The sequence below is a fragment of the Chiloscyllium plagiosum genome, unplaced genomic scaffold (assembly GCF_037043375.1).
Source record: "Chiloscyllium plagiosum isolate Xiang-an unplaced genomic scaffold, Cpla_swu_hap1 HiC_scaffold_35, whole genome shotgun sequence".
Classification (NCBI taxonomy): domain Eukaryota; kingdom Metazoa; phylum Chordata; class Chondrichthyes; order Orectolobiformes; family Hemiscylliidae; genus Chiloscyllium; species Chiloscyllium plagiosum.
The window spans coordinates 13,637,584-13,650,537 of NW_028270173.1; the positions used below are offsets into that span (position 1 = coordinate 13,637,584).

General features: G+C 45.9%; 1 protein-coding gene across 6 annotated transcripts in view; it reads right to left on the bottom strand.

Annotated features, from left to right (window-relative positions):
* Positions 1-12,954, bottom strand: part of LOC122541549 (zinc-binding protein A33-like) — a 54,842-nt gene that overhangs the window by 24,106 nt on the left and 17,782 nt on the right. For 3 of the 6 annotated variants that reach the window (XR_015753027.1, XR_015753029.1, XR_015753028.1), the window contains exon 6: positions 6,019-6,711. Coding sequence is in view for 3 of the 6 variants with exons in the window: in XM_087979273.1 (XP_087835399.1) it covers positions 6,161-6,711 (551 nt within the window). In the remaining 3 variants the exon portion in view is untranslated. Of the gene's footprint in view, positions 1-5,569; positions 6,712-12,954 lie in introns of those variants that run through there. The other 3 variants (XM_087979273.1, XM_087979274.1, XM_043678378.2) reach the window with 1 other exon arrangement.

Here is a 12,954-nt window from a genome sequence, read left to right on the forward strand (position 1 = left end):
TTACTTTTTTTTAAAAAAGGGAATCACATTCAATTCTGGTTTCACAGCTATAGAAAGATGTTGTGAAATATGAAAGTGTTCAGAAAAATTACACAATGGTTTTGCCAGGCTTGGAAGCTTTGAATGGTAGGGAAAGGCTGAATAGGCTGTGGTTATTTTCCCTGGAGCGCTGGAGTCCGAGGGTGACTTTATAGAAGCTTTAAAATCATGCAGAGCACAGATAGAGTGTATAGTCAAGGTCTTTTTTCCAGGGTAGAGGTGTCCAAAATTAGAGAACATAGCTTTAAGGTGAGAGGGGTAAGATTGAAAAGGGACTGAGGGTGATCCAAATAACGACGATCAGAAAGGTCTGCTTTGCTTAACTCTGTATCTCAACTCAGGCAAAGTAACACATTCACCCTCCCCACCTAAGTTATTTTTGTGAAAATCAGCATTTAAAGAGCTACTGAACTGATACCAATTTTTACAAAGTCTGTTCTATTAAAGAAATGTGACAAAAGGTCAAGGTTGGACTATGTCACATGGGGAACTCACAGGAGATGTCAAACACACTGGCAGCTGCAACTACATCTACAGCCCCCTCCATTAGTCTGATGGAGTCACTCACCCATCAGGTCCTGGCTGCGGAGTTTGCAAAACTGTGGGAAAAGATCGAGGTGTCAATTGCAGAGAAGCTCTGCGGTAGGCTGGACCTGATCTTGGCCGTGTTCCACAAGCACGAGACGCAGTTGAAAGGCCTTGGACACTGAACGGAGGAGGTTGAATGAAGGACCGCAGCTTCAGAGACCACAATCAACTCTTCAAAGGAACAAATTCAAGATCTCAAAAGAAACTGGTCCTGACCTTATTTGAAGAAGTCTACAACCTCGAGGATAGAGGTAGGCGAAACAACCTCCGCATCGTGGGGCTGCCAAAAGGAAGGCGATCAGCCAGTGAGCTCCTTTGAGAGCTGGTTTCTGCAATTTCTTGGCTTGGAGGACAGGTCAGGCTGGGTGAAAGCTGAGAGGGTCCATCAGGTCACAGAGTATCGGTCCAGTTTGGACCACAACCATCATGTGGTCCGAGTGTGACCCCACAGTTACAAGGACGAAGTTAAAGTTATGGAGGCCTCCAGAATGAAGGAGAAGGATCCACAGGCCTTAACTCACAAAGGTTCCAGAACAACATTCTTCCAGGACCTTTCTGCGGCTATGATTCGTAAAAGGGAGTCCTTTGATGAAGCCAAGAGAAGACTGAGAGACGTTGGTACACAGTATTCCTTGAGGTGTCATTTGTTTCACTTATGATGGGTCTGTGCACTCATTTGACTCCAGAAAAAGTGAAAAGCTTTTTGGATGTTTTAAAATAGACTGGGTGACTGGATGTGGACAATAGCATTTTGTTTTTTGCTTTTCTGTCTCTCTCCTTTTCTAAAATAAATTGTTGTTGAATTTTTTTCTGATATCAATGGGTGTTAATATATATTTGGAGGGTGGGTAGAGTGCCTAGCTTTAAGTTTGTTGTTCATATTATTTTTCTTTCTTTCCTTTCTTGGCTTAAACTGGGATTTGTCTCAAGCTGGAAGGAGTTATGAAGGAGTATTTGGTATATGTAAGTGTCCCCTGTGGGCAGGGGGTAGAGCTCCTCACTTAGTACCTTATATTAGGTTTGGTTTGTTGTTTCTTTCGTACATGTAGTTACTAGTATGGTAGTTGTAGTAGTTTTAGTTTATGCATTTTTTTAGGCTTCATGTGTCTTTTTTTGATTATGCTCAGCAATTGGTAAGTCAAATTCTTCCGTTTTGGAATTCAAATGCTGTTATAGTCATGGCTAATTGTGTCGTTAAATGGTGTATGTGGAATATAAGAGGGAGCTAATTGCCAGTTAAGAGAAAAAAGGTGCTTTCTAGTCTTAGAAAGTAGAGGGTGGGCATTGTCCTTTTGCAGGAGACTCGCCTTTAAGATAAGGGATATCTGAAATTGCAGCAGAGTGGGTTTGATTGGGCGTATTTCTCCTCCTATAGTACTAGGAGTTATGGGAAAGGCCATACTTAATCAGAAGAATCTTCCATTCAAGTTGCTAGATCAGATTGAAATGAGTATGGACAGTTCGGCATTCTTACATGGAGAAGAGTATGGTATTTTGAATGTTTATTGTCCACCGCCGCATCCCTTTGAATTTTTGATTGATGCATTCTCAAACTGATGGCTCTTGCACCACAGCAAATTATTGGAGGGGGAGACGTTAAGTGTCTAATGGAGCCCATGTTGGATAGAATGCCTGGAGGTCCCTCAACACTTTCTTTACAATCTGAGCAGCTAGCGGACTTTCGTGCGTAATTGGGATTGGTAGATGTCTGGAGGCATCTCCACTCCACAGGTAGGGACATTATGTTTTTCGTTTCTACTCTGCACTAGCGTCATATTAGGATTGTTCTTTCATAACTTCTGTGTAATCCTTGGATTTGGTAATATCTTATACAATTGGAAACATTACTATTTCTGATTACACTACAGAATACTTAGAGACTGAGGATAAGGGTAATGTTAGTGCCAGAAATGACAGAAGGGGGAGCAGCAATGCCTGCTTGAGGCACGGCTAAAGACAGCAGAGAAGACATATTTTTAACAGACCATTGGTGGCTAAGCTGCAGTGGGTTACAGCTCTTTGGTCCACCTTGAACTTCATGCTCACGCAGGCAGAAAGGAAGAAACTTTGTTTTGTGAAACAAAGACTGTCTGAGCACAGTGACAAAGCCAGGCAGGTATCTAGCATATCTTGCCAGGAAACATAATGCCCCCCAATCGATTGCCTCAATTAGGGACGGGACTTGGATGGTTACTTGTGATTCTAAAAAGATCAATGCTGCATTTTGGAAATTTTATTTTAAACTGTACCAATCTGAACATTGTGAGGGCTCAGATGGAGTCCTTCTTTAAGAACCTGGATCTTCCAGGTGTAACCTCGGAACAGGCATCTTTCCTTAATGCCCCTTTAACAGAGCAAGAGTTATAGGAGGCTGTGAAGCAGATGCAGCGTGGGAAGGTGCCTGGCCCTGATGGTCTTCCCAGCAAGTTTTACAAAGAATTTATAAATAGATGTTAGACGTATAATTACTTGTACAGCCAAGATTGCCTCCCGCCATCCTGAAGAGAGGCTCATATTTTTCTTATCCTTAAGAAAGGGTAGACCTCAGAGGAATGTGCCTCCTATAGGCCCATCTCACATTTAAATGCTGATTTTAAAATCTTGTCCAAGATTGGAAACTGTACTGCCCTCCATTGTTAGAGACGGCCAGACTCGTTTTTAAAAGCCCACAGATCCAACCAATAATATCAGAAGGTTACTGAATATGATTCAAGTGTGTCAGCAGCCGTCGTTTCAGGGACTAGTGATCTCCTTGGTGGCAGAAAAGGCATTAGATTGGGTCAAGTGGCCATGTCTGTTTTATACCCTTGAATGATTTGATTTAGGGGAGGTTTATATTCAGTGGGTGGGGGGTCTTCTATAGTGATTCTCTGGCAGCAGTTCTCACCAATGGTGTGAGATATCGTAATTTTATGTTTTTTTAGGAACCTTGCTTTCACTCAAATGAATCGCAGATGTTGATTTGATTGAAGAAACTAATTTCAAATTTGATACTGCACTACAATCTAAGTGGGCTCATTCATAAAGTCAGGAAGTATGGGATACAGGGATTTTTGGCTATCTGCAGCGCGACACAGACAGGATGCAGAGCTGGGCTAAGAAATGGCAGATGGAGTTCAATCTGGATGAATTTGAAGTGATGCATTTTGGAAGGTCGAACTCGAATGCTGAATATAGGATTAAAGACAGGATTCTTGGCAGTATGGAGAAACAGAGGGATCTGGGTGTGCAGATACATAGATCCCTCAAAGTTGCCACCCAAGTGGAGAGCGTTGTTAAGAAAGCATATGGTGTTTTGGCCTTCATTAACAGGAGGATCGAGTTTAAGAGCCACGAGGTTTTGCTACAGCTCTACAAGTCCCTGATGAGACAACACTTGGAATATTGTGTCCAGTTCTGGTCGCCCTACTGCAGGAAAGATACAGAGGCTCTAGAGAGGGTTCAAAGAAGGTTTACCAGAATGCTGCCTGGACTGGAGGGCTTGCCTTATGAAGAGAGGTTGAATAAGCTTGAACTTTTCTCTCTGGAGAGAAGGAGGATGGGATGAGACCTGATCGAGTTATACAAGATACTGATAGGAATAGATAGAGTAAATAGCCAGAGACTTTTACCCAGGGCAGGATTGACTGATATGAGAGATCATAGTTTTAAGATATTAGGAGAAAGATACAGAGGACACATCAGAGGTAGGTTCTTCACGCAGAGAGTTGTGAATGCATGGAATGCACTGCTAGCGGTGGTGGTGGAAGCAGAGTCATTGGGGACATTTAAGCAACTGCTGGACATGCACATAGAAAGCAGTAGTTATTATATTTTACATTAGGATTAAACCTCAGCTCAACATCGTGGACCAAAGTGTCTGTTTTGTGCTGTACTTTTCTATGTTCTAAGTTCTAAATTATAATTACGCAACCATAACATTGACAAAATCTGAATAGGTTCCGTGCAAAGATTGCTAGAATAATCATTCCTATCAAACAGACATTTTCATTGGGGTGATTAAAGGATTATTTCACTGTAGATAATGATGAGAGAGCAATAACTCAGGGATAAGTGATAACCACGACTCCACCTACATTGCAGTTTGCACCAAACGAACGGTTTCAAACATAGTTAAATATTATATGAGCTTAAAAATGTGTTGCTGGAAAAGCGCAGCAGGTCAGGCAGCATCAAAGGAGAAGGTGAATCGACGTTTCGGGCATAAGCTCTCCTTCAGGAGTGAGGAAGGTGTGCCAAGCAGGCTAAGATAAAAGGTAGGGAGGAGGGACTTGGGGGAGGGGCATTGGGAATGCGATAGGTGGAAGGAGGTTAAGGTGAGGTTGATAGGCTGGAGAGGGGGTGGGGCGGAGAGGTCGGGAAGAAGATTGCAGGTCAAGAAGGCGGTGCTGAGTCTGAGGGTTGGGACTGAGAAAAGGTGGGGGGAGGGGAAATGAGGAAGCTGGAGAAATCTGTATTCATTCCTTGTGGTTGGAGGTTCCTAGGCGGAAGATGAGTCGCTCTCCAACCACAAGGGATGAATACAGATTTCTCCAGCTTCCTCATTTCCCCTCCCCCCACCTTTTCTCAGTCCCAACCCTCAGACTCAGCACCGCCTTCTTGACCTGCAATCTTCTTCCCGACCTCTCCGCCCCACCCCCTCTCCAGCCTATCAACCTCACCTTAACCTCCTTCCACCTATCGCATTCCCAATGCCCCTCCCCCAAGTCCCTCCTCCCTACCTTTTATCTTAGCCTGCTTGGCACACCTTCCTCACTCCTAAAGGAGAGCTTATGCCCGAAACGTTGATTCACCTTCTCCTTTGATGCTGCCTGACCTGCTGCGCTTTTCCAGCAACACATTTTTAAGCTCTGAACCCCAGCATCTGCAGTCCTCACTTTCTCCTAGTTAAATATTATATGATCATGACATAAATGATCAATTCACCCATCAGTTTCAAATCTGAGGTTTTCAAATTTTACAATTTTATGAAAGAGCAGCAGCATTCCGGGCAATAGTTACAAACCTGAGCAAAACAAGACCAGTTTCTCAATGTTATTACATCATGTGTGGGATTTATATTACTGACACATGGTGAGAGTCCAAAGACATCCAGTCTGATATTTTTATTTTAATTGAGCCCAGTCCCCCTGGAAAGACTCCATTGACCATGTAGTGAAATTATTTGGTGTCTCTCTGGAAATACTCCACTGAGCCCAGTCTGAGACCCACTGGCTGATTCATCTCCATCACCGTCATGTAGCGCCACCTCCCATTACAGGCAGGAAGGTCCCCGGTTTCCTGCAGCTCACAGCTCATTCTACCCATCAGTCCCTCTCTACAATTGAACTTCTATTTCTTTCTGCTCTCCACCTCCTTCTTTCACCCAGCCCTACTCAGCTCCTTACTGACCTTTCAGTTCCAGGTTCCGATACAGGGTTTGTTCCCGGAATGTTAACCTGGCTTCTCTCTCCACCAATGACTGAGACCAACCATCATCAGTTTACAGCTGGCAGGAGGCAGGGGGATGGGATGAAATTATTAGATGGATTTGTCAGTGCCCTTTAATCCCGCAGATTGTCAGTGGGGCAGAGTTTTCCCCGTCATCATCCCGTCCTGGATGGAAGAAGGGAAAGACCCTCTCAGTGAAAGTGTGGGTGAAAGTGTGGAAATGGGACATGCTGTCCGCATTGTAAAATGACACCTGTCCACCCTCATAGTCCAGGAAAACACCGATCTTCTGGGGATTCACACTCGGGGAGAGGGGTGTCAGTGAGGGGCAGGTGGCAGCAAAATAACCCCTTCCAGGATATAGCCTCACAATCCAGAATCCGGTCTCTGTGTTCAGTTTGATCCACCCTTTCCTCTTCACAGACTCTCGCGCCATTCCCAGAATCCACCAGCTCTTCTCCCCCACCTCCACCTCCCAGTAATGTCTCCCTGATGTGAATCCCTCTGATGCCAGGACACAATGCCAGGAATCAAACCTCTCCGGGGCATCATGGAGCGACTGCCGTTTGTCTCCGACTGTCACACTGGTCCGGTCCTCAGACAGAATGAGCCAAGGATTTGCTGTGATTGGATCCAGAGTCAGAGAGGCTGGAGCTAGGGGAGAGATCAAATAACACCATCAGAGGGCAATAGGGTGAGAAAGGCCAGGGAGAGTGAGGGGTTGAACGACAGTGAAGGGTTGAGCGATAGAGGGAAAATGGGTGTAGAGAAGAGATAGGACAAGTGCATAAAAGGGAAGTTTGAAAGTGGGGAGGGACAGGGAAAGAGAAGTGATTGAGGAAAAGTACAGTGAGTGATGAGAGTATGATAATGAGGAAGAAGGATGCATAAGGCAGAGGGCTGGGTAGGGAGAATTGAGGGAGGGAAAGTGAGAGGGATCAGTTATGGGTTGTGGGGAATTGGAATGCACGTGAAGAGCAGTTAGAGGTGGGAGAGAGTGCAGAGACGCGAGATAGAGAGGAGGGTTGGGGAGTAAGGAATGAGGATTGAGAGTGAGGAGGGTTAGGTGAGAGAGAGGAGGGGAGTGCAAAGGGGCAGTATGAGAGAGAGTTTTAGAGAATGAGGGGAAGCTCAGAAGGGGTTGAGCAATGCGAGGGTGAGTGCTTGGGTGAGAGCAATGAGAAAGGGTAAACTTAGGAGGGGTAGAAAGCAGGCTGGGGAATGTAGCATCATTTGGCAAGCTGGGAGGATTAGGGATAAGAAGGGGTAGTTGACGGGATAGGATGTGAGAGTGTATTGGTAAGGGGGAGTGTGCTGGATAGGTTAAACTGAAGCAGAATATAAGGAGAGACCGAGGGGCAGAGAGTGTGGCAGATGTGAATGGAGTGAAAGTGAGGAGAGAGCAAGGGTATATGGGACAGCATACGGGAATGTCAGATGGTGGCGGTCAGATGGGGGGTCTAATGGGCAGAGTGAGGGGCGTGCGGAGAGGTGGGGGGGGATGAAAGGGTTTGTGAGAGAGAATACTGTGAACAGGATGAGGAGAGGGCATAGTGAGGGAGAGGAGAGACTGACAGAGAGGGGGCATGGACAGGTAAGGGAGATGGCTAAGTCCAGGAGGATGACATGTATTGGGAGGGAAGAGTAGGGTAGGAGAGTGAGGGTAATGGAAGGTAGATGTGAGAGGAAAAGGAAAGGTATTATAAGAGGAGGGGAGAATAATGGGGGAGCGAGACCACAGAGCACAATAACAAGATGAAGCAAGGGTGAGGGGAAAGGGAGAGTGGGGGAGGGGAGAAGAAGTGGAGGGTGGGTGAATTCAAGGGGAAGGGGAGAGTGAGATGATGTGAGTGGATGGGAATGGAGATAGCAAGGGGAAGCAGGAGTGATGGGCAGCAAGTGAGTGTAGAGACTGAGCGAGGGAGTACAGTGGGGTTACATTTGTAAGGGAGGATTTAAGGAAGGAGGATGGGAGCATGATAAACAGTGGGAAGAAATAAGAGGCAGGGAATGGCAGAGTGAAGGCTTGGGGGAAGTGATGGAAGAGAGAATGAGTAGAAGCTGAATAGGGATGTGGGAGAAGGTGTGGGGGTTTTGTGAAGGGAGGGGACTGTTTGGGATAGGGTAAGGGAGAGTGAGTGACAGCATAGAATGGGAGGGTGAGGACATGAGGACAACAAAAATAAGTGGACAGTTGAGGTTTGGAGATTGGGAGAGTGAGTGGAGAGTTGAGTGATGGAAAAAGTGGTGAATGAGGGGATGAGTGAAAGAGGGATGATTAGACTAGATTCCCTACAGTGTGGAAACAGGCCCTTTGACCCAACGAGTCCACACTGATTCTCCGAAACGTGACCCACCCCAACCCATTTCCCCTCTGACTAATGCTCCTAACACTATGGGCAATTTAGCATGGTCAATTCATCTGACTTGCACATCTTTGGACTGTGGGAGGAAACCGGAGCACCCGGAGGAAACCCACGCAGACACGGGGAGAATATGCAAGCTCCACACAAGACAGTTGCCCAAGGTTGGTGCTGTGAGGCAGCAGTGCTAACCACTGAGAGTGAAGAGGAAGGAATGGCTGAGTTGGAGGTGAGAAAGACAAGTTACTTTTGGGCATGGGAGAGATGAGTGAGTGGGGTGAGTGAAGGGTATATAAGGGGGAGGGGTGGGTTAAGAGTAAGGGGAATAAAGTGAGATGCGGAAGTGAGAAAGTAACAAAATACGGTCTTGTGCAGATTGTGGAGGTGCCTGAATTGGAGGATGAGGTGAGGTTTGTGTGAGGAGGAGAGGAAAGTAAAGATGAGGGGAGTGTAAGGACGAGAGGAGAGAGTTGGGTCTTGGGAATTGAGGAAGTCTGTGGAACATGTGGGAGGCGACTGGATCCAAGGATGATGTGGAAATTGAGTGAAGTGGAGACAAGAGTGATCGGGAAGGGGAGTGTGAGGAGGCATGATTAAAAGAGAGGGGAGAATCAGGAATGGGAAAATCATGGCAGAGCAATTATGGAGGAATGCAGTGGAGGGGGAAGACAAATGTGAGATAGGATTGAGGGGCAGTGCGAGGCAGAGGGTGGGAGCAGAGCAAGGTTGAGGGGAGAGTGGCCGGATTGGGAAGCTGTGCTCAAGAGGATAGTGAGGGTGAGGGAAGAGTGGGCTGAGAGGGTGGGAGGAGTGATCAGGAGGGGGCTGTGAGATTGAGGGGGAAGGGCAGAGCAGGTGGGATTGAGGGAGCATTGATGGGAAGGGACAATTGGAGAGTGTAGGCAATCAGAGTGTCAGGGGATGGTGGAGTGACAAGGAGAGTGAGGATTGGAGACTGAGGTGGAGGGAAGTCTGAGGTGGAGGGGGGAGGGAATTGTGAAGGTTGGACAATGAAGGGAGTGTGGGGGAGGACTGAATGGTGAACAATTTAGTGGAATGAATGGATGTGGGGAATGTGGAGGTGAGTTGGGTGGATGGTGGATAATGCAGTGAGGCTGTGTGTTGGGCTATGCGACAGTTAATGGCAGGTACAAACCAAGAGGACAATGAGATTGAGGGGAGGTGACCAGATGGGAAGCTGAGGAGTGATCTTATAGAATTTTTAAAAATTATGAGAGACATGGATAGGATGAATAGTTAGGGTCTTTTTTTCCCCTGTAGGGTAGTCCTAAAGTAGAGGGTATAAGTTTAAGTTGAGAGAAGTAAGAAGTAATACGGACCAAAGGGGCATTTTCTTTTCATGCAGAGGGTAGTGCGTGTATGGAATGAGCTGCCAGAAGAAGTCTTGGAGGCTGCTACAATTGCAACATTCAAAACGCATCTGGATGGGTGAATGATTGGAAGGGTTTAGAGGGATATGGGCCAAATGCTGGCAAATGGTCTGGGTCAGTTTGGGGTATCTGGTCAGTGTGGATGATTTGGATGGAAGAGTCTGTTTACATGCCATGTGACATCTGTCACTCCCTCTGAATAACTTCCTAAATATTGCAATGGTTTCTGTCTCCTTTCAGGCAGTGAGTTCTTGATGCTCACAGTCGTCTGGGTGAGTAATTTCTCTCCAAAATACCTGTGCCTTCCCTTCAACCTATTTCCCCAGTTATTGACCATTCCATTAAGGGGAAAAGTACCCTGAAATTTACCCAATCTATAATCATCATGTTTTTCTACACCTTCATCAGATCCACCTCTCAGCCTCCTGTGTAGGGCTAGCAAATCCCCCGCCAGGATATTGGTCCCTTTCCAATTCAGTTGCAGCCAGTCCATCTTATACAGGTCACTTCTACCCCAGAAGAGATCCCATTAGTCCAAAAATATGAATCCTTGTTCCTTGCACAGGCTCCTCAGCCATACATTCTGCCTTATCCTCCTATTTCTATTGTCACTAGCACAGATATAATTACCCTGGAGGACCTACTTTTTAGTCTTTTGCATTACTGTTAGAAATAATGCAATGTTTAAGTTCGCTTGGTGTCAGTGAACTTTTCTACTATAAACAATATCATCAAACTGATGACTTTCTCATTGTCACAAAGCTGTGTCTGTGACCTCACTGCTCCCAGATTGATTCTCTCATTTCCTACATTACAACTGTGAATATTCCACAAAAACACTTCAATGGTTCAGAAGCTCTTTGGGCTACGATGTGGGCACATGGGCAATATTTAAATACAATTTGATTTATCATATTCTCCTCTGTAATGATTTATTTGCTACTAGGAGGTGAGTTAATTATTCACATGGCTACTCATTGTTTCTTTATTGTCCATTTCCTTCCATGTTCCCAACATCCCCAATCACTCCGTTCCCTCACCTGGAAATAATGGCATTGTTCACGTCACCTGACCCCTCCTGCATGATGACCTTAACCCTTCTCACATTCCAAACCTTTGAAAAACTGACCAGGATCATTGCACTGAATCACAACCCTCAGACTGGATTGGGCCTCTGATCAAATGCTTTCAACGGCCAATGGGTTCACTGCTTGATCAAGAGATTATTCAAAGTATTGTCTCAGTAGCTCAATGGTTAGTGCTGTTGCCTCACAACACCAGGGAGTTTGTTTTGATTCCAGCCTCAGGCAAATGTCTGTGTCTGCATGGGGTTTTTCCCACAGTCCTAAAATGTGCAGTTTTTGATGAGGGTTGTACAGGCTAGGTGGATTATCCATGTGAAATGTAGAGTTACAGAGATAATGGTGGGGGCTTGAGTCTGGGTGGGATGATCTTCACAGGATTGGAATGGTCTGAATGGGCTGAATTTACCTGCTTTAACATTGCAGGGATTTTGTGATTCTATCAGCCTCACTATCTGAAAACTGTCTTTTCATCCTTCATTATGGAAATTTACAAATATTTCCACCTTGTTGAACAGTTGACTATATTAAATCTATAGATATGTATCAGGATCAGCAGGTCTGGCAACATCTGTGGAGAGAAATTAAAGTTAGCATTTTGGGTCGAGAGAACTGATGGTAGCTCAGGGGATACCACGAGGCTGCTTGATGGTGATAGTGGTTGTGGTGGTAGGGTGGGGTGGGGCTGGGGAGGGGAGTGGGGAGAAATAGTTCAGGCCTTAATTCAAGGAAGAAGTGCAGAGCCCTAGGATCATCCTGATGGAAGATGAAGGTGTAAAGGGGTTGCACATCCATGGTAAAGAGGAGGCAGCTGGAGCCCACAAACTGGGAATTCTGAAACTGGCATAAAGTGTCTGATGAATCACAGATATAAATGGACAGGAACTGGACAAGGGAGAAAAGACTGAGTAATGGTAGGATGTGATGCATTCTATGGGGCAGGAGCAGGAAGAAACAATGGGTTTGCCTGGGCAGTCCTGTTTGTGTATTTTGGGAAAGAGGTAGAAGCGAGCTGTGGAGGACTGGGGCATTATAGCTGGGAGGCAGTGGGGAGGGTGATTACCAGATGAAATTAGGTCAGTGACCATACTTGGCACAATGGCCTGATGTTCCATTCTGGCTTCATAGTCCAGGAAGCGATGAGGAGTTATGAAAGAGCTGGCGCTCAGCCTCTGCATTGTAGAGATCAGTCTGCGAGACAACAACAGCCCCACCCTGATCAGCAGGCTTCATAATAAAGTCAGGGTTGGATCTGAGACCACTCAGTTCTTGGGAGGATAGGTTGGAAGGGTAAGAGGAGCACAGAAATTGATGTGACCGATGTCATGTCAACAAATCTGAATGAAGAGATCTTGTGCAGATAAAAGTCAAGGGGGAAGGGTCCAGGTGGGTGGAGAGTGTTGGAGGTGTGCAAAGGGTCTGTGGGACGGGAGAGGACTCTTGTCCAAAGAAACTGACTGCACTCTGTGCTCTGCCTTTGTTATGAAGCCTGCTCATCAGGATGGCGCTGCTGTAATCTGGCAGACTGACCTCTACATTACAGAGGCTGAGCGCCAGCTCTCAAATACCTCCTATCTCCCCTTGAGCTGTTGCAGTAATTTCTGTTTTTGTGTCTGATTTATAGAATCCACAGTTCTTTCAGTTGATATTTATCTGGCTACTGTTTTCATCACTGACCACTTCAATAAGACCATCACACATCTTCTATTATACAATGTAGTCTCTAGGTGTTTGCAACTCCTTCTATTCACAAAACTATTTAAATCTCACATTCCCCACTTGTCCCCTCTTCCTCCATTCTCACCCAGCCAACTTGCAATGTCCACTCGGCTCTCACCTTCACCTAGTCTATCACGATGCCTGTCTACCCTACCTCAACATCTCTGTTTCCATTTCTGGAGATAGACTGTTCACCTATACCCACCAACTTCAACAGTTACTTGGACTGTACATCCTCGCAGCCTGCTTCCTGTAAAGACTCCATTCCATTCTCCCTGTTCCTCCATCTTTATCGTATTCATTCCGATGAGGCCAACCTTGACAAGAGAGCTTGCAAAATGT